This window comes from Sturnira hondurensis, unplaced genomic scaffold, assembly GCF_014824575.4.
Source record: "Sturnira hondurensis isolate 20B ecotype Veracruz unplaced genomic scaffold, ASM1482457v3 Scaffold0014745, whole genome shotgun sequence".
Classification (NCBI taxonomy): Eukaryota; Metazoa; Chordata; class Mammalia; order Chiroptera; family Phyllostomidae; genus Sturnira; species Sturnira hondurensis.
The window spans coordinates 2778287-2798898 of record NW_028087376.1 but is presented as its reverse complement, the minus strand read 5'-3'; the positions used below and the strand labels follow the sequence as shown (position 1 = coordinate 2798898).

Sequence of the window (20612 nt, the reverse complement as noted above, 5' to 3'; positions counted from 1 at the left end):
GTCCCACACAGTGGTGGTAGGGCCCCCACTGCAAAATGGGAGAGATTATGCCCTTCAGGTAACTAGGAACGGGCTTAGAGCCAAGCCTGTAGTGTTCTTGAACTTTGAGTTCCAAAAGCCAGCAAATGTAGGTGCCCAGGCCGTGCCCAGCCCATTCCCTTCAAGAACCCTGAAGCCCAAGAGTCAGTATGTGGTTCTTGCCTGCTGGGAAGGGGGTGGGTGGGGTGGGCAGAGATCCCTAGCACTCTGAGACCAGATAAAGGTTGGACTGTTGGGTTTGACCTGGCTCTTTGGAGCCCTCCACCTCTGTTGGGAGACATTTATTACTAACTGGCTTAGGGCAGTTTCAGGAGCATGGGTCAGAATTCTGCCCAGCTCAGCTCTTTATTAGCAGTGGAACTTGGGGTCACAGTTTGGCAGCCAGGGGCGGTGTCCTGCCAGCAGACCTGTGTGATTTGGCTTGGATCACAGGGTATTTTAAATTGACAGGTTTCTCCATCGTGGCTCTGTGGGACCTGTGTTCCCACACAGCAGGTCTAGGATCCTTTCCAGTCAGACATGGGCTCTCCAGTTTGCTTCCGATGTGGTCAAGTTTACCACAGCCTGTCTTAGGCCCCTTGGCCTTCTCACTTGTAGCCCCTGCCTGGCCCCTGCCACTGTTTGGGTTTGTGGCCTCTGTTTTAACCTCCCTGGTCCTCAGTTTCCTGCTCTTACAAACATGCACTTTGAAAACCTTATGCTAAATGAAAGAAGCCAGTCACAAAAGGCCATGTGTTGTATGGTTTCATTTGTATGAAACATCTAGAACAGGCAAACCCGTAGACAGAGTAGGTTAGTGGTTGCCTAGGGCTTAGGGAGGAGGTTGGGAATAATGAGTGACTCGTAATGGGCACAGGGTTTCTTTATAGGGTGATAAAAATTGTTCTAAAATTGGTCGGTGTAATGGTTGCCCGACTTTGTTGTGAACAGTCTAAAAACCACTGAACTGTACACAGTAGAAGTGGATTTAAGGTGTGTCAGTTTTACCTCATTTTTAAAAAATAAGGGTTCCTGTAGCGTTTTGCTGAAGAGTGAGGGCAGCCCCCGGTGAGCAGTCCCAGTTGTCAGCAGCTGGAACTCACATGTGGCTCCTGCTTCCTCTGACTCAGTTCTCCAGTTTGTCCACTGCTTCTCCCCGGTGGATGCTCAGTATACTTTGTCTTAGGCCTTCCCTCAGAGGTGGGTGCTCTGCTCTTCCCGGTCATTATTGGAGACTAGCGAGCAAATGGAAACCAGATTACTTGACTACTCAGCAGATGGAGGAGATGTTTGCCTGGCTTCCCTCTGGGAAACGCTGCCTGGATTTGCCCTGTGAGTGCAGCAGATTACATAGAGAAATGGGGTGGATAATGGGACTTGCCAGGGAGGGGAAAAGCAGCCCCGAATCCATGCTGTCAGTTTTAACAACACAGCCCTGGATTTACTTTTTTCTGTTCTTTCTGGAGCCAGGAGCATAGCAGGCTCTCAGTGCACATTCAGTGCGTGAACCTGGTCTTGTGCAGTGTGTGTACGATCACAGCTTGTCTCTCTGAGTCTGACTTTGCACCAATACTAATACTGACATATGAGCATGCACAATGCAGAGTCTGTTACATGCATTATCTCATTTAGTTCTCTCAAAACAGGAAAAGCCATTGAATTTACTAGCCCTGCCTTATGGCCAAGGATGTCCCCTCTGAAGACATAGGAAATGAGTGCAGTGGCTAAAATGTCTGCCACCTACAGGCTGGGACATTTGGACATCACCAAATGAAGCGGAATTGGGGTTAAATGAACTAATAAACATGAAAGTGCCTGGCACCCAGGAGGCATCAGCAGATGGTAGCTCTGATATTTGAGGGGCGGGGGCAGGTAGCGTCACCTAGTGGATAAGATTTTAAACCTTGGAGTCAGAAAAACCTAGGTTTGATTGCCGCACCGGCCATCTGTAGGTTGTGTGACTCCGTGTGTCTGAATGTCTCTGAGCCCTAGTTTCCCCAACCGTAAAATGAGTAGTACTATGGTACTAATTCACTGGGTGGTTAAAAGTTTAAATTAGCACATTACCTGGCGTAGAGTAAGTGCTCAACAAAGAGTAACCTATTTCCTGACTTCACAGTAGAAGCCCAGCTCTAGAGCTTCATGTCAAAACAGGTCAAGTAAGCGCCTCCTGTGACTCCCTGAACACTGTGGGGAAGTATATGGGGAAAGCTGCGTCTCGCTCGGGGCCTCAGCTCTACCCGAGGGAAGTCTTCTCTGTAATTGGGCGTGTTTACTGTGCAGCTGGCGTGGTTTAAGAAGATGGGAGAGACGAACTGGCCTACAGCTGAAAGGGCATGGGCTTTGTAGGAGTACGGAGGCTCCAGACCCTCCTCGACCTTAGGAAAGGGACCCAAGGCTGTGTTTCAAATCGGGAAGATGGCATAACGGTAACTATAGAAGGAGGTTGTCCTGAGGAATAACTGAAATACTTAGCGCAGCATATTTTAGCAGGTGGTCAGCTCAGCCCTCATGTGACCTGTGTGATTGTCCCTGTGCTGTGTCATGGAGGCCAGGGAGACCAGGGAGGGACCGTGGTTGTGTTGCTGAGACCGTGGCCCCATGCTGTCCTTTGGCTGATGACAATTCTAAGGCTGTCACATGCTGTCTGTGGCTCCTTGTTCTGTCGGGGAAGGGGTGGTTGGTGTGGCCCTTTTCAGTGTGGTGTTGGCGCAGTGTCACAGGCTTGAAGTTGGCCAGCATCGGGGTTGTGCCTTCTGGGGAAGGGTGGGTTCTGCCATCCTGCAGCACCTCCAGCCAGTTGAGGACGGAGGCTCCTAACCTATAGAGCAGGGGTGTCCAACCTTTTGGTATCTCTGGGCCACACTGGAAGAAGAGTTGTCTTGGGCTGCACATAAAATACACAAACGCTAACAAAAACTGATGAGCAAAAACGAAGGTTTGGAGTAAATTTATGATTTTGTGTTGGACTACATGCAGCCCACTGGCCACGGGATAGAGGGTACTTTGTCAGCCAGGGTTTTCAGACTTGACACGAAGCCATGCAAAAAGCATATTCTCTCCTCTAACACATAAAACCGTGGTGTCAGTGACCTTATGTCAATGAAGGTCCCAGGGATTTGTGAGCAGGAGAGCTTCTGAGCCAAATCTTAACTTCAAAACTAGTTCAGCTTCAGACCCCCACCTGTGGCTTGCAACCTGGAGATGAAAGAGGAGACAGTATAGCCTTTAGAAAGGAGACTGGGCCTGGCACCGGGGCACTGGATTTCAGACGTGACTTGTCCTGCCACACTTTGTAGTGGTGCTTTTCCCTCTGCACGTCCCCTGCGAGGCCGGCTGGCCAAGCCTTGCTGACTGGCGCTGCCTTGCAGCATGTGGAGAGGAGTCAGAGCATGCCGTCACCCGGTGGCAGACGCCTCTCTGCTCCGGTGACTGAGCCATTCTCAGTGTGCATTTGGGATCCCAGTAAAAGTAACTTGAATTATAACACTAAAAGGTTAGGGCCATCTAAAGTGATATTTGTTAACCAACAGGTTAGGTTTAGCTTAGCACACCCTCCCTCCTCCCCACCCTGTGTCACTGATATGGCAGCAGGGGCTTTGCCTGTGTTTGCCCCACAGCTCGTGCTGTCTGTCAGCCTGCTGGCCTTCCAGGATCCGCCCCCAGGTGGACAGTTGCGATCAGAGTGATAGACTCGGCGAGCAGGGCTAGCGCTAGAGATACAAGGAATCGTGGTTCCGGTCTGTCCTCAGGGACTTCACCAAGGAGCTGTGGAGATGGAAATGTGCATGTGAGAAGGGATTGGTGGCTTCACCAGTGCCTTGCTGGGCCCAGAACGAGGGGTCACTGAGTCCTTCAGTGCTCAGAGGAGTGATCGCTTCCTGGGGCGGTCAGGAAAAGCAGGGGGTGGGACTTGAGCTGGACTTTGAAGGCTGAATAGAACGTGGAGCAGATGGGAAGTATATAAGGAGTAGAATGAGCTGGGCCCAGTGAGAGGGTAGATCTGGCTGGAGTGGAAAGTTATGCTGGGCAGCTGGGCGGCAAGACTAGAGAGGTCAGCCTGTTTGAGTCGCCTCAAGTGCCAGGTAAGGAGTATGGGCTTGATTCATGGTGCAGTCTTCCTGCTGGCCCAAAGCGCCAGGCCCAGTGCTCTTCAAGCTGACGGTATTGGTGAGAACAAGTTCTCATGGTTCCCCCTCCAGAGGGGTTCCCCCTCCAGAGGATTGTTTCTTTGTTTGCCTTGGTATCCTGGACATGAAGACTATTCCGCCCCTAAGTACAAGGGTGCAGAGAGAGAGACCTGGGGTTCTGGGACCTCAGGACTTGAGCAGCCATCATTTTGTAGTGGCCTGGGGTGCCCTGAGTAAGTAAGCCCTGGTAGGATTTGGGGTTGGGGAGGCCTTCCAGCTGGTGTGGAGCCGATGAGAAAGATGCCGCTGGGCTGCACAGTCAGGGGGTGGTGAGCACAAAGATCCCCCTGTCCCCTGTCCTCCCTTCCAGAGACCTTGTTACCCTGACAAGCTGTCGCCCAGCATTTGAGCCCTGTTCCTCATGCTCATTCACCGTTCAGTCTCTGCAAGACTTTGTGGTCCTCCAAGCTCCCTAAACGCCATTCAGATCCACACCACCCACCCCTGCAGATCACTCTGACCTTCCGTGGCCCCATCCTGCCACCAGAATGCAGTGTCAGTTCCTCTGTCCAGCACATGGCTGGGAGCAGCTTCTCCAGCCCTGTCCCCGCTTCTCCTCCACCTGCGTCCTTTACTCTGCCACACCAAATGCCTCCTCCATCCTCTGAGCCTTTGTTCATGCTGTTCCTCTCTCTAGGCTGCTTCACCCTGAGCAGCTCTAGAACGAACACCTACTCATCCCTCAGGACCCCTCCCAAATGCTGACCCTCCTGAAGCCACACCTACTTCCTGCCACTCCAAAAATACTAGCCATTCTTTCTCCTGCCTGCTCCCACTTCACCGTACACTCTTCACACCAGAGTCTGGGGTTTTTGTTTTTTTTTTCTGCTTTGCACAAAAGTTCTCCTGGACTTCCATTTCTTCTCCCCTCACCCCGCCCCAGCAGAGAGCCCCTCTAGGGCAGGGAATGCATCCCACAGGTTGGCTCTAGATCAGGGAAGAGTGCCCTTTCCAGTTGCTCATTTGTGACCTGAAACAAGGTGACAGGCAAAGAGGTAACTTTCCAGGATGGCTGGTGCGCTGCTGGTGGGGTTGGCTCTTGTTCGGATCTCGTGCGGAAGCCTGGTGGGTATCCTCACTCCCACTCCTGGCGCTGCTCTAACCTGTGTGGAGCAGAAACGTGGCGTGGCCTTCTTGGGAGGGCTGTTGGCAGCTAGAGTGCTGGCTGTCAGGTTGGGAGTGGGAGGCACAGCTGCTTCTAGCAGCCTTGGTGATTCCCCCATCCAGGACTCCCCCAAAATAAGGAGACACAGGTCTAGAGACCTTTGTGGAACACAAGTCATTCTCAGTTCTCAGACTATTCACAAACTCTAGGTAGTGTGAAATCTCAAATCCAGTCTCAGGATCTAAAAGAGCTTGCTGCTGCATTGGCCGGGAATCGAACCCGGGCCTCCCGCGTGGCAGGCGAGAATTCTACCACTGAACCACCAATGCTCCAGATGTCAACAGTTGTGTGAGCACCTCCTTTTAATTCCAGTCCTGAATCTCCTTGTATATATACTGATTCAAAATATAAGGCCAGGTTCTAACGCTGCCACATCAGCACAGCTGCAAGAACAGAAAGCTTATGTGAAAGCAGGAGGCTGAATGTGAGAGAGGGAGTGTGTGTGTGTGTGTGTGTGTGTGTGTGCGCGTGCGTGTGTGTGGTGTGCCTTTCGACCTCAGGGCAGAACCTAGTGCTCAAGCTCTTCATTCTCAGTAGTAAAAAGCACAGTGAGGACTTTGGGTGACTTTATCCCCTGTGGTGTCTCTGATGTGTGGGTCCTCCCACTCCATGTTCACATGTGTGTTGAGCTGTTTTACAGTTCTCAGGTTTCATCTCAGCTTCCCGCTGGAGACTGGCCAAGGCCAAGGAGTGCAGCAGGAGTCCCCTCGCTGGTGAAGGGCATGAAGGCCTTGGTACCGCAGCTAGTAGTGCCTCCCTAGAGAACCAATCTGCTGTCCACACACTCACTGGGAAGGGAAATGTGGTTAAAGTTTTACAGCGCCTTTAGCTGCTGCAGGCTTGGCGTGGTTGAGGAGACTGGCTCCTCCAGCTGGATCTCGGCGTGAGAAGGAAACCTGCCAGGGAGGGGCAAAAAAGGAAAAAGAAAACAGCATTGCATTGGCCGGGAATCGAACCCGGGCCTCCCGCGTGGCAGGCGAGAATTCTACCACTGAACCACCAATGCTCCAGCTGTTTACTCATACATCATTAGGGTTTTTCTCAAGGGGCTGCTACAGGCCTGGCATGGTTGAGGAGACTGGCTCAGAGGAGTTCTGGCAGATGATGGCCTCGCTTGGCTGGTTTGTCCAGTTTGGAAAACCAGACCGGTTTATACAGAACCATCCTTGCTGGGCCTCACTGAACTGCTTTGGGAGTGGGGCCTGTGGAACTGACATTGAACTTCCAGAAGGAGGCCCTTATTTTATCTGTAACCCTCAGCCCCTGGGGTGGGCTTGGTGGAATCTCGTCCTATAAAGGTAAGAGGAAGAGGCCGTGGAGCCCCTTCCTCGTGTACTGGGCTCCACTCTCACATCCACCAGCCCAGGAGCCAGGCCAGTTTTCTTCACCTGTTTGCAGAGTGCCTGGCACAGGGTAGGTGCCCCACATAGTGTGCTGTATTAAGGCTTTATCAAACCCCACCCAGCCCCTCACTGAACATTTTTGCAGGAGTGGTCACTGCCTCATAAAATAGCACATTTACCTTTGAACAGCTCTAATTACTACCAAGTTTCTGACCCTGAACTAGAACCACATAGACTAACTGATACCTTTTGGACTTGACTGTCTAATTCTTTGAGCAAACATGAGACTCCCCCTGCCTCCGCTTTATGCCACAGGCAAGCAATGTACCTGCCATGATGGACCAAAGTTGATTGGACAGTGCGTCTAGGCGGCTGCTTTGAAAAGTCCGTAAGCTCTAGACCACCCTCATCATACCTTCGTCTGCTACACTGGTGCCGGTCCCTTGTGCCTGGGCAATGGGCTGTCTGCCTCCCAATCCATCTCTGGGCTTCTTACGACACTCTTTCTGAAGGGTGCAGTGTCTCGGTCTTTGTGGCCACTGGGCTCTGAAAACAGAGACTGGTCCCTGGTGGCCTGGGCCTCCCTCTGCTCTTTCCCACTCTGGATGGGGTCTGTCGTGGGAGCATCCCCTGGGGGACCACAGGTGCCCCCCCTCTCAGGCCACCCTTCTCCCCTTTAGCATCCCTCCCCAGGCAGACACCTCAAAGCCACATCTGCACTTCCCTTCCTGTCCCGTACTATGTGGGCTTCTAATGCTTTCTGTTCAGTTTATAGCAGTCCCTCCCTCCCTGTGCTTTCCCACAGCCCCAGCCATCCCTCAGCCCCCACTTCCTGCCCCTGATAGCTGTGGTGTTCTCCTGTGGGCATTTTCAGTCTCTTTCTAGGCTGCCCCAAAAGTGCCTAATTAAAACACGGATTTGAGCATGTCTCCCTATCGCCGGAAAACTCACTGCCTTGTCGTCTCTGGCAGCTCCTTCCACGTGCCAGACTCCTTGTCCCTCCCTAAATATGCCTGTCTTTTCAGAACTTCTTGCCTTTGGCCAGGCTCTTCCTGGGCTCGAGGTGCCCTGCCTGCCTTCCTTTTCTCTGTACCTGGAAGATGCCTGTTGATCTTCCTAAGGTCTGGCACAAATGGCACTTCCCAGGTAGCCCAAGAAAGTTAGCCTGTGGCATTTTTCTTGCTTCTGTGGTATCGCTTTTGCCACACTGCTGCAGCTACGTTCTTATCTGTGTGTGGGTCTTACGCATTGGACTGGGACCTGATTCTGCACCATCCCTGGAAATGACTCGGACCCAGAGAACCTCTGCAGGATCCTGAGGGGGGGTTGAGCGAGTGTTGAATAAAGATGGTTGATACTACTGCAAAGATACTACTTTGCAGTTTTGGTTCTCCAACAAGACGTTCACTTGCATTCTGTCAGATTCCAAAAGTGAGGTAGCTCCACAGCTCCTTATTCTGTCTTATACAAAGGGAAACTGAGACCCAGAACAGGGAAATGACCTGACCCAATCAGCAGCAGAACTGGGAAAGGCCTGCCCTGAGATGTCTGATCCCGACTCCTCTCCTGAACAGGTCACCTCTCCCCCTCCTCCCAGCCCCGGGCCCTGAAGCCAGCAGCAAGGGAGGCCTGATTCCACTCACCCTGCAGCCTCTCTCCCCTCTCTCTCCAGGCTGGTCCGGGAGTTCGTGGCCCAGAACAACACCGTCCAAATCAAGCATGTGATCCAGACCCTGTCTCAGGAGTTTGCCCTGTCTCAGCACCCCCACAGTCGGAAAGGGGGTCTCATCGGTCTGGCCGCCTGCTCTATCGCACTGGGCAAGGTGGGCCTTTCTCCTGGAGGGACAGACACACCAGCCATGGCCTTGACTCTGATCCCAGACCCAACAGGGCTTTGCAGACCTGTATCTTATTGCCACAGTCTTGCAGCCTTATTTCCTGGCACCACCCCTGTCCTGGAAGGCCAGCTACAAAGGGTGTTTAAGCACAGCCACACGCAAAGGCCTGAGCATCTCCAAGGGAGCTGGGATGTCACCTGGCACTGGGGGATGCGGGCTGGGGACTGGCCCCTTCTGAGCTGTTTCTCCTTCTCCCCACCTCAGGACTCGGGGCTCTACCTGAAGGAGTTGATTGAGCCGGTGCTGACCTGCTTCAATGACGCAGACAGCAGGCTGCGCTACTATGCCTGCGAGGCGCTCTACAACATTGTCAAGGTGGCCCGGGGTGCCGTGCTGCCCCACTTCAACGTGCTCTTTGACGGGCTGAGTAAGGTGACGCTCCTCACTCTGGCTGGCTGAGCTCGCTCCACCCGCCAGCTTAACCTGCTGGGGCCTTGAACGCTTGGTCTCTTTTCCCAGATGCGGGCAGAGTAGATAAACATATGGCCACCAGGGACACTTGGTGGTTCATTCTCATCATTTTTTTCTTAAATGGGCTTGCAGTTACATTTTTTTTCATTTCACTATTAACTTATCCTTACTGAATTTAATGAAATATGAGTTCACAAACTGGAAGGAAAAAATCTGAGAGTCTGAAAAGCACTGAGCTCTCTTATTGAAGGTGAAGATGGCGCATCTGTATACAGATGCTATTTCCCCTGCGAGGAGAGTGCTAGCCCATAAGCACTAGAAACAGCTCCACTTAGAAAGGCACTGGAGTCCCTAATGCCTCCTCAGCTCCTCTCCCGGCTTCATGGGGCACCCCAACCCTGGCACTGCGCATCCTGAAGCTCTGCTGCCCTGCCGACTGCACAGTCGTTTCCAAAATATCGGCCTCACGGCTGCCTTGGTCCCCTCCAAGAGTGGAGAGAGGACCCAGCGAGTTAAGATCCGAAACTCTGAGGAAGGCTGACAGAAAGCAACCACCTGACCCAGAGGTGGCAGGCCTGCAGCCTCCAGCAGGCCCCGGAGACCCTGCACAGAATGGGGATGCCCACCGCGTCTCACCTCCTTAGCCCGGTTCCACTTCGCCCATTCCCACTTCCCCACCTGCCGTCTTCTGACTTACTCACCAAAAAAGATGCCCGTTCAGTGTTCCGAGCTGCACCCGGGCCTTGGTCGTGGTTTCCAGTAGATATCTTGACCTTCACCGTCGCTCTCCTTCTGTGTCTTGTAGCTGGCTGCTGACCCAGACCCCAATGTGAAGAGTGGATCTGAGCTCCTGGACCGCCTGTTAAAGGTATTTGGACTTGGCTTCCACTGCGCTGTTGAGAATCTATTTCTTGCATCTGTCTGTACAGCTTATAAATTTTATCACTGGGAACACTCTTCCTAATTTACTTAAATTTTCTTACTACATACTGTAAAGTTGACCCTGACGTACAGTTTGATGGCGAGTGTGTAGACTTACGTCACCGGTGTGGGCAGGATGCAGAGCTGTTCTGTCCCCATTTCCCCTGGTGACCTCCTGACCCCTGCAGCCAGCCCTGGGCAGTTCCTCAGCCAGGTCAGGCAGCCCCTGGCTCTGGCTGTCACTCAGCAGCTCTCATGCCTTTGACCCACAGGACATCGTGACGGAGAGCAACAAGTTTGACCTGGTGGGCTTCATCCCCTTGCTGCGGGAGCGAATTTACTCCAACAACCAGTACGCCCGGCAGTTCATCATCTCCTGGGTAAGGGCAGCCCTGTGACACTTCCTCGGGCCATGACGAGCCTCTGCTTAGTCACATCGGTCTCTGGCACGCCCTGGGCAGCCCTGTGGCTGCAGTGATGCCTTCGCGTTATCCTTGCCATAGTCAGTAACACCTGGTGATCTGAAAGCACGTTTGTTCGGCTCTTCCCCCACATCCCATCCTGGTTGCCCCTGACGAGGATGCAGTTCTTCCTTTTATCTCCCAAACGCTGATTTCCCTTTGAAGCCAGTAGTGCTGCATTTGGCAGTCACACCTCTTCTTGCCCTGTCAGTCCTTTCCCACGGACTCCCTTCTGCCCATGGCGTCTGGGTTGCCTTGCAGTTACATTGCTGTGCCCCTGCACCTCTAACCAAAGCTGCTAGCACCCCTCCCCACCAGGGGACACCTGTGGTGCTGTGAAATGCCGCCTCGGTGGGGCCCCCCTCACTGCCCAGGCCCAGCAGACTGGGAGGAAGAGGCAAAGGTTCTCGGGCTGGCCGATATAACTGTCCCTCCTGGTTTCTTCCCCTGGGTCAGATCCTGGTTCTGGAGTCCGTGCCAGACATCAACCTGCTGGACTATTTGCCAGAGATCCTGGATGGACTCTTTCAGATTCTGGGCGACAACGGCAAAGAGATTCGGAAAATGTGAGTGGAGGGAGGGGCAGATAGCTGCCCTCCAGGGCCCTTCGGTGCGCACACATAGCCCACACCAGCAGACGGGCGGCAGCCACAGACCAGGAAGTTCCCTCTTTTCTTCCCAGCCCGTGTGCTTCCCACCACGAAAAGCTAAGAGCTCCTCGGCCTCCAGCCCCTGAAAAACATCCATCGGACAAGTTCAACGTGTAGTCCCCTCTGGGTGGAGGCTCCTTCAGCTCTGGCTGGCATATGCTATGTCCCTCCTCTCATTGACAGGTGTGAAGTGGTCCTTGGAGAATTCTTGAAAGAAATTAAGAAGAACCCCTCCAGCGTTAAGTTTGCGGAGATGGCCAACATCCTGGTGATCCACTGCCAGACCACGGGTGAGTATGTGAAGGCCCGCGGCCGCCGCTGCCTCCTCAGAAGCACCTTTCTCTCTTGCTGTCTCAGAAAGAGTCCTGGCAGGGGTGTGAACTGGTCCGGCCCTGGATCCCAGAGCGCTGGAGCGGTGGGTCCGTGTGAGAGAGAGTTTCAGGTTCCCTGTTGACATGGAGGCCCTTTCACTTGGTCTGACCCTGGGGACCTCTTAGTGGCAAGCTCAGCCTTAGCATCGTGAATGGAATTGCTTGGAGGTTGGGGTTGTGTTTCCGTTAGCTTCTGCTGAGCATCAAACCACCACAAAATGTAATTGCTCCACACAGCAGTCACGTATTAGTGGTCATGAGTCTGCGAGTCCTGGGCGGCCCAGCTCACCTAGGGGAGGTGTGGCTGGCCTTGGTCGTGCACCCACAGTTACTTACTGGAGGGCAGCTGAGGCTGGGTGGGCTAGCATGGCCTCACTCATGTCTGGCTGTCACCTAGGGCAACAGGGACAATCGGTCTATGTGTCATCGTCCTGCCAGACAGCCCAACTGCACTCATATGGTGTCAGTGAGATCCCAGAGAGATGGTAGAAGTGAGCAAGGCCTCTGGAGGCCTAGGCTCGAACCAGGCACATCATCGCTTCCACCACCTTCTTGTTGGCCAGAGTGGCAGAGCCAGCCTGGGGTTAGGGAGTAAGGAAGTGGGCTCCCACTTGAGGAGGGAAGCTGCAGAGCCCCATCATGGGGGGCACGGACACAGAGGCGGCTAGAGAATCACAGCCACTCTGGCAATCTGCCAGACTGTTGTTCAATTCCATCCTGACACTGCATATACCTTTGGGAGGCAAGAAGCAAGGGTGAAGAAGTATTGGTGAGGCCAGAAGCAGTGCAAGCCCTCAGGTGCCCCCGACGCATCCTGTGGGCATGGTCAGTGGGAGGGAACACTCCAGCTGCTCCCGCTGGTCCTCCTAGAACCGGCCCCTCCCCCTTCCAGATGACCTGATCCAGCTGACAGCCATGTGCTGGATGAGGGAGTTCATCCAGCTGGCCGGCCGCGTGATGCTGCCCTACTCCTCTGGGATCCTGACCGCCGTCTTGCCCTGCCTGGCCTATGATGACCGCAAGAAAAGTATCCTTTGCTCTAGAAAAAGGACACAAGAGTAGCCCCAAAGGGGCCTGCGGAGTTACGGGACTCTGGAGTGGGTGGTCGGCTCCCTTAGGGTGGAGTATCTCCTCGTAGTCCCTGAGATCGAGGGAACAAGAGGCGTTGCTGAACACGGACTGGGAGAGCCAAGACAGTGCCAGGGACACGGAGCAAATGCCGCTGTCCCCAAAGTGCGCCTGGTTCCTTACAGATCTGGAGCAGCTCTCCTGGGCCACACAGTTCCAGCCCCCGAGCTCACACGGCCTCGCCCTGGGTGCAGGGAAGCCTGTCGGTGGGAGGCCCAGTAAAAAGGAGCCCTGCAGAAGACACAGGAGTATCGTGAGGGGGCACCAGTGTGGCAGGAGGGTGTGGGCTCTGTTCAGACCGTCTGTCTGCCCACTAGCACACCTCTGAGGAGTACCGCAAGCCCTGATCAATGCCAGGGACCTGGGTTTAGGGAGGACCCCGGACAGGCTGCTCCTTACATCAGTGCACTCAGGCATCAAGGAGGCAGCCAACGTGTGCAACCAGAGCCTGATGAAGCTGGTCACCCCCGAGGATGACGAGCCTGATGAGCCAAAGGCAGTGGTGCCGAGGCAGGCCGACCCCAACCCTGACGACTCCGTGGCCAAGCAGGAGGGGACAGGCAGTGGTAAGTAGGCTCTGCCTCCTGTCCCTCGCCTCCCAGGGAGGGCACCATGGAGCCAGAGGTCATAGTTGACTGAGTTGGGGCCTCACTAAACTACTTTCCATATGTTAACTCATGACAACCCAATCGGATAGGAACTGCTACTACCTGATTCCCATTCTACAGATGGACACAGGGAAGATAGGTAACAGGACCAGAATCGGGCAACTTCTAAGTAGCAGAGTTTGGATTTGAACCCTGGCTGTCTGTCTACAGAACCCACACTTTTAATCCTACTTCTGCAAAAACCATTACTTCTCTCCTTAATCTTTTTCTAGGCTCAGCTACAGAAATAGTTGCTTTCGGTATGAGAAGGTTTGGAGCGTGGCGGAGTACAGGTTGCAGGATCACTTGAATCTTTAAGGCTAACATACCGAAGTCTAGAACTTTCCCCCAGGAGCCGAAAGAATTGCTAAAGCCATTCTCCATTGTGAATCTCAGGCCTCTGTTTGGGTATCTGAGGAGAATTTCAGGCACGCGTGCCTCCTGGGCCTCCTTCCATGGGTTTGGCGTGCTAGGTTGTCTCAGGTGTCAGGTTACAGCTGTGACTTGGCCACTGGGAGCCACAGTAGCAAAACAGCTGGAGGCAGAGCAGCACCCAGCTGGAGCATTGGTGGTTCAGTGGTAGAATTCTCGCCTGCCACGCGGGAGGCCCGGGTTCGATTCCCGGCCAATGCAGCAGCTGGAGATCTTTTGGCAGTTCCTTGAGAAAGAAAGCTTGGGGAGGAGTTAAGTTAGTATGGGCCTCCTAAAGCAGGAGCTTTCCTACTGAGTGATAGAGAAGAATCTCAGGCGTACATATATTTTGTGAGCTTTCACTGACGTATGAGTATTTTTTATCTTTCTGTTCTTTGATTCTCATTTTAGAAAAATTTGAAAGTAGGAGAAAATATATAGAAGCAGGACTGTTCTCACTGAGAGGCAATCAGTGTTAAAATTTTGGCTTTTTGTTCCGTTGTATGTATTTGAGATCATAGAACTTACACAGGGTGGGGCAAAAGTAGGTTTCCAGCTGTTCATGTGGAAAATAATACAGTAATTAATAATATAAGAATAAACTCTGTTTCGTGTGCTCACAACTGTAAACCTGCCTGTGTCCCACCCTGTGTGATTCCACATCCTGCTTTTTGGTTTGGGTGGTAGGTTTGGGGGTGGGGCTGTTGGGCTTTGTTTTGTTTTTTGCTTGACAGGTCACAACGTGCAGAAGTTTGGACTATTTTATACTGATTTTAAAAGTTTGTACCCTTTAATCAATAGAGTTATAAAATAGAATAATGGCCGCTGAGCCTGGAGGGAAGGGGGAATTGGGACTGAATGCTAACAGACGCCTGGCTTCTTTGGGGGTGATGGAGATGTTCTGGGATTAAATAGTGGTGATGTTTGCACAGCTTTGTGGATGCAGGAGAAAATTACCCAGTTGTACACCTTAATATGATAAACTTTTGTCAAGAAATTTTATGATATATATGAATTGTATCTCATTTGTTTTTTTAAAAAAAGCTAGCACCTCTTCCCCTAAAGTGGCTGCTTCCTAAAGTGGAAGCCAGCAGCTTGTGCCCCCCTCTTTCTGTTTCCGTGCACCAAGCCGAGCCCTCTAGACAGGGACCACTGCATCCTGCCACTCGTGGTCGCCGCCAAGGAACCGGCTGGAGCAGTGGTGGCTCCATGGTAGGGCTCCTGCCTGACACACGGGAGGCCCAGGTTCCATTCCTGGCCTGGGCAGCTTATTTATTTAACTTTGTAGACAGTTTTCCATAGCTTTTTTTCCAAACAGCTCCCTGTTCAGGAGAATCTTACCCTGAAGATTCAAGATGCATGCAGGCAGCTTGCCTTCAGATTTTATTGCCCCATAAAAAGCATTTCAACAGAGCTCGCTTTACAGCAGTTCCCAGAGATGGCAGCAGCTGCTTTGAGGCTCCACATCCACTTCAGACCTGCTCAACTTGTAATGAAGCAGTACTTTCCCCAGGTGCCAGGAGAAGGTGCCAGCAAGCCAGAAGAGTGTTGATTAAACTAGTCAGGTCCATTCCAGCCTCTCCCACTTCCTCTTATTATTCTGTTCCACTCTTCTGACCCAGGTCCTCCTGAAGAAGGCAGAAGCCTCCTGCCTGGTCCTTCTCACCTAGTGTCTCCCTCCCCAGTCAGCTGGTGTTGCTGCATCCCACATCACACCACGCTCTCTATCACGCGCCTTTAGACCAGACCCACGGCCTGGCCCTCTGTGCAGGAGCAGGTGCTCACACACACAGTGCTTCGCCCTCGCCTCTCCCTACGCGCTCTGGTGAGGGCAGGCTCACACTGTGCCCTGCTGCTCCCCCTCAGCCCTACTGCCTGTGGGGGCCACAGCGCAGTGTTCCTCCCTGACTCTGAGTTTCTGCAGCACTTGATTATGTCCTCTCTGTTCCCCTCCGTGACGGTCTCTGCTTTTCTCATTTGCCTGGATGCTGGGGCCAGAACTGCCTGCCCGTGTGTCCCGGCTCTGTCAACTTCATGGTCTCAGGGCAAGTCGCACGGTCTCAGATTCTAAGCCTCAGATTCCTTGTTTGTTAAATAGGGCGACGATAATAGCATCCAGCCCGTAGTGCGATGGTGAGTTTCAGAGCAGATTTTTGCCTGTAAAGCTCTTAGCACACAGCCCAGGCCCAACGCTGTCAATCACAGTGCTTAGTGACTAGGTGTCTTAGTGCATCTTTATAACAGATCCACCTACTTAGCAAGGTCCTCAGGGGTAGGGCTGTTCTCCCTTATCTTTTGTCACCAGCACTGCCTAAGTGATGAGGGGCCCCTGAGGGGCCCTAAGCGAGGGATCAGAGAGGGTCAAGGATTAAAGTTCATGTGGCAGCTGAGGAGCAGGGCTGTAAATCAAGTTTCCAGTGGTGGACTGGTGACTTCTGTGGGGCAACACTCCATTCCGAAGTGTGGATGGGACTGGGTGTATCAGCACCTTCTCTGGGCACTGCAGATGCAGGTGAATCAGACCTAGGACCCGCCTGCCAGGAACTCAGGGTCAGGTCTGCAGATGAGTAATCGTGTGACTCTTTCCGTGGTCACAGAGGACTGGGGCCACCTGGCCAGGCCACATGGAGGTAATTTCAACTGGATCTTTTCTTTCTCTTTAGCTTCCACCTTCCCCCAGCCTCACCACCATTTTCCACTCTACTTATAAGGGAAATACATGTCTCCTGTAGATATTTTCGGGGAAAATAGACATTCCTACTGGGGGGAGGCAAAAGGTATGCAAGTGAAATGTGATTATCTGGCAAATACATTTAGCAGCACATATCAAAAGCTTTTAAACACCAAATACACACTAGCTCGTCTGTCATCATAGCAAGCCTGTGGTGTCGGCACAGCCATTACCCCGTTACACAGGTGAGGAAGTAGGGGTGACGTCTAGGAACCTGCCCGAGGGTCGCACAGCCAGTAAGTAGGGGAGTCGGGGCGCACACCCAGGCCCCTGAGGCCCCAGTGTCTCTGCCTGTAGAGATGTTTACCCTGGGGTTCTCCGAAGAGGAAGTTCATACGAAAGGGCAACCAGAGATACTCAGCCTGGCTGGGAATCCAAGGATTGCAAAGGAAAACAACGTATGATTTTCATTCAGCCTGGCAAACACTGAAAAGATTGCCAGTACCCCTGCGTGGGTGGGGCTCTGTGGGAATAAGGACTCCGTTCTTGAGTGCCATATATTGGCAGAACCTCCCAAAGGGGCCACTTGGCAGTGTCTGTTGAAGTGTCAGAGGCCTGACCCCTCATCAGCCCCTGTGGACGTGGGTGCTGGAGAAGTGCTTCCACTCATGCACGAGGCAGCACGGGAGAGCCGTAAATGAAATTAGGAAACAGTCGAAATTAATTTGGAGTCAGTTTCCGACAACACGTCATTTCATCTGCAAATATGTGTGTTTCCGGAAGACGAGAACGAGGAGGCCACCAGGGGCCCAGCTGCTTTTCGAGGCTGCTGGTGCAGGCCGGCCTGCCCGGTGTTCCCCACGTGCTCTCCCTCGCTTTCCCTGGGGCTGATGAGCAGCCCCAGCTCGTGCACACAGCCCTTCCTGCCCCCACCAAGTTGTGCCATGTCCCCCAAAGGTTCTCTGGGACAAGGAACAGCTCAGAGACTTTCTGTTTAACGTGCTAATAAGGGTCCCCTTAATAGGGGACTAGGAGGTAGTAGCTTCACGTCCACACCATGGCCCTGTTGCAAGATAGTACAAAGTGAAAAAGGCAAGTTACAAAAGACATTCCCTGCTTCTGTGTATGTTCACAAAATAAAAAGTAGGATTAGCAAGCCCTGGCTGGTGTAGCTCAGTGGATTGAGCGCGGGCCTGCGAACCAGATGATCTCGGTTCAATTCCCAGTCAGGGCACATGCCTGGGTTGCAGGCTAGTTCCCAGCAGGGGACTCAAGAGAGGCAACCATACATTGATATTTCTCTCCCTCTCTCCTTCTCTCCTTCCTTTCCCCTCTAAAGATAAATAAATAAAATCTTAAAAAAAATGAGAGGGTGCTTGCCTAATTGGTAAAGTAGTTAGTTACCTGCTTGGAGACTGAAGGTCAAAGGTTAGGGAGGGAAAGTGGCTTTGCTTTGTTTTTGATATTTTTAGAATGAGAAGATATTTTACTTGTATAATTTAAGACTTTTAAGAGGCCAAGGCTGGCACCATTTTAACAACAATATAAATAAAAATAGTTTTAATTTGTAACCCACAGAGTAAAATAAATATCTAGGGATCCATAATGATATGAATGGGTGGATGGGTGGATGAATAAATGGTGGAGAAGGGACTGCTCTGCCTTGTAGAAGGGTTCCAGTTAATAAATGTAGAAGGAAAGAGGAAAACAGAATATTATTATCAGGCAAACTCCACAGTGGTAATTGTTGTAGGCGAGATCCACTGATGGATGTTACATATCAGTGGGATTATGTTTGAGGAAAAAACTGAGTATTTGTCTAATCTCAACTATCTTCCCCAAGATAATTACTAATTACAAAAAGGAAAATAGTAACTTCACAGGGGAGAAACCCAGAAGACACTACTGTAACCGGGTGAAGAGGCTAACCTCACCGTAGTGAGACAAACGGACGCCGTTTCCCCGAGAGGGCGCACTGAGAGGGTGTGTCACGGAACCGGAACCCAGTCATGGGGGAGCCTGAGAGACCAGCCCAAACCACGAGACATTCTGCTGACACAAAGTCACTGACCAGGGCTTCGGGAGTATTGAGTTCAGGAAAGATACAGAAAGTTAAGGAACTGTCACAGACTGGAGGGGACTAAGGAGACAGGACAACTGGATGCAGTGTGGGGTCTCAGGTTCCATCCTGGAACGGAGGACATGTGTAGACAAACTGGTCAAGTTCAAACTAAGTCTGTAGTTTAGTGAAGAGTGTTGTATCAGTGCTACTTGAGCTGTTTGGTTTTTTAACTTAAGAGATAGCTAACATGTTCTCCATCCCCTCTAGCCTTTGGCAGCCTCTGATCTGCTCTCTGTCTGCAGCACTGTCTGTTGTGGACGTTTTGGTTAATGGGATCACACAGCGTGGGGTCCTTGTGACTGATGTCTTTCCTTCAGGGTGACGTTTTCCAAGTCCACCCATGTTGAAGCATGTGTCAGGGCTTCATTCCTTCTTATGATCACATGGTCGCCCATTGTACTGCTCTAACTCACTTTGTTCATCTGTAACATCAGTCGATAGGATTTGGATTGTGTGCAGTTTGGGGCTATTTTAAATAATGCCACCGTGAACCTGCTGTACAAGTTCTAGTGTGGACGTAGTTTTCCTTTCTCTTGGGAAAACACCTCAGAGTAGAATTGCTGGTAACAGGTTTCGTCTTTTCAGAAACTACCGGGCCATTTTCCAAAGTGGCTGCACCGTTTCCCACTCCCACCGGCAGTGTCTGAGGCCTCCAGTCTCTCCACACCCTCACCACCACTTGTGGTTGTCATCTCTTTTTTATTTAGCCCTCCTAGTGGGTGTGAAATGGCATCTCACTGCAGTTTTGATTTACATTTACCTGATGGCTAATGATGATGAGTATCTCAGACATCCTTTTTCCCATCCATTGCCCTTGGACCATGAGACCCTTCTGAGATTTTCCCAGATGTGTTCAGCGTTTGCATCCCTCTTGTGAGATCGCTGTGCTGACATCTTGCAGGCACGATCACTACCCCAAAAGCTCCGGGGAGTGAGTGGGCTTGGGTCCTCAGGGCTCCGGGGCCATTTTCTCTTCAATAGCCAGAAACAAGGTGTGGGGGACCAGAGAGTCTGTGTGTTTTTATACAGGGACCTTGTTCATTTAAAAGACTCCAACAGCCTTTATCATGGTACATTATTCCTCTTATACTCCCCAGGAGGCCCCGATGGTTCTTGTGACTCCAGCTTCAGCAGCGGCATCTCTTCAGTCAGGTAAGTGGTTTGTTCCAGCCAGGGGTGGTCGTGGGGTGCGAGCAGCCCAGTTCTCTCCTAGGGGCTAGGACTGCAGTGAAGACCCGAGGCGAGCTCTGCTTAGGGCCACTGCTTATGGGGCACAGGAGGTGCCTGAGGAGGGAAGGTAGGGACCCTGAGCAAGCCCAACCCACCCAGTTCTGATGGACAGATGGCCCGGGGGGCAGGGATTACAGGCTGCTGGAGGTCTCTATAAATATAAGTATAAAAGTATAACATACAATAAATACATGGCGACTACAGTGAGACACAGACACCTTTGCCCAGCACTGTTTGAACATCCAGCATAATGTGGGGCAGACAAGACTGACAAGGGGAAGGCTGTAACAGGACCTTCTGGATTACAGGCAGCGATTGATGGAGTCTAAAAGTGCGTGGACTAAGCTGGCATCAGGAGCTGTCCTCTCCTAGGCTCCTGGGCCAGCGGTAATAGCACAGCCTTCCACGTGGGGGCAGTGCAGGCCAAGTGTGGAGGTAATTCCCGTCGTGGCCAGCCTGCACGCTCCACAGAGTGATGGCACTCCCCTGGGGAAGGAGTCCTCTCGTGCTGTCTCCTTGTCTGAGTCCCCTGGCCTGTCTCACTTTTCATGTGGGTAGAATTGGCGCTGGTGGGGCTGGAATGGATGGCGGTTCTCCCGCAGTGGGTTTCTTCCCTTGGAACTTGGCCCTGGGCAGCACCTCTCACAAAGGGAAAACAGGCATTCAGCCAAGAAGCTCTGCTCTCTCCAGACCTTCAGTATCTCTCCTCTTGTATCAGTTTAAACTTATTCTGACCTAACGGCTCTGTGCATGTTGTCAAAGGAGACAGCACCCATTACGGACACAGACTCCTCTGAGGGCCGCTCACTGACAATGGGGGCAAGCCTGTCAGCGCTCCGCATTCCTTTGTTTTCAGTTTTGCCGTTGCGGGGCGGGGGGGGGGGGCGGCGGGGGGTGGTTCGGAGGGCACTGGGGGCCGAAGCTGAGGCCAGAGTAGTAGCCAACAGCAGCAAAGATCAGGGGTGAGCGCTGCCA

The 20612-nt window shown here is 52.4% G+C and overlaps 1 protein-coding gene and 3 non-coding genes across 5 annotated transcripts in view; 2 read left to right on the top strand and 2 right to left on the bottom strand.

Moving 5' to 3' along the window:
* Positions 1-20612, top strand: part of VAC14 (VAC14 component of PIKFYVE complex) — a 93117-nt gene that overhangs the window by 6004 nt on the left and 66501 nt on the right. For both annotated transcript variants that reach the window (XM_037063678.1, XM_037063679.1), the window contains exons 2-10: positions 8389-8539; positions 8819-8986; positions 9831-9893; positions 10219-10326; positions 10864-10973; positions 11241-11347; positions 12321-12455; positions 12970-13122; positions 19505-19559. In XM_037063678.1, coding sequence (XP_036919573.1) covers positions 8389-8539; positions 8819-8986; positions 9831-9893; positions 10219-10326; positions 10864-10973; positions 11241-11347; positions 12321-12455; positions 12970-13122; positions 19505-19559 — 1050 coding nt within the window. The remainder of the gene's footprint in view (positions 1-8388; positions 8540-8818; positions 8987-9830; positions 9894-10218; positions 10327-10863; positions 10974-11240; positions 11348-12320; positions 12456-12969; positions 13123-19504; positions 19560-20612) is intronic.
* Positions 5572-5642, bottom strand: TRNAG-GCC (transfer RNA glycine (anticodon GCC)). Its single transcript has one exon. It is a non-coding gene; the product is annotated as a tRNA-Gly (tRNA).
* On the bottom strand, positions 6309-6379 carry TRNAG-GCC (transfer RNA glycine (anticodon GCC)). The gene has a single exon. It is a non-coding gene; the product is annotated as a tRNA-Gly (tRNA).
* TRNAG-GCC (transfer RNA glycine (anticodon GCC)) lies at positions 13766-13836 on the top strand. The gene has a single exon. It is a non-coding gene; the product is annotated as a tRNA-Gly (tRNA).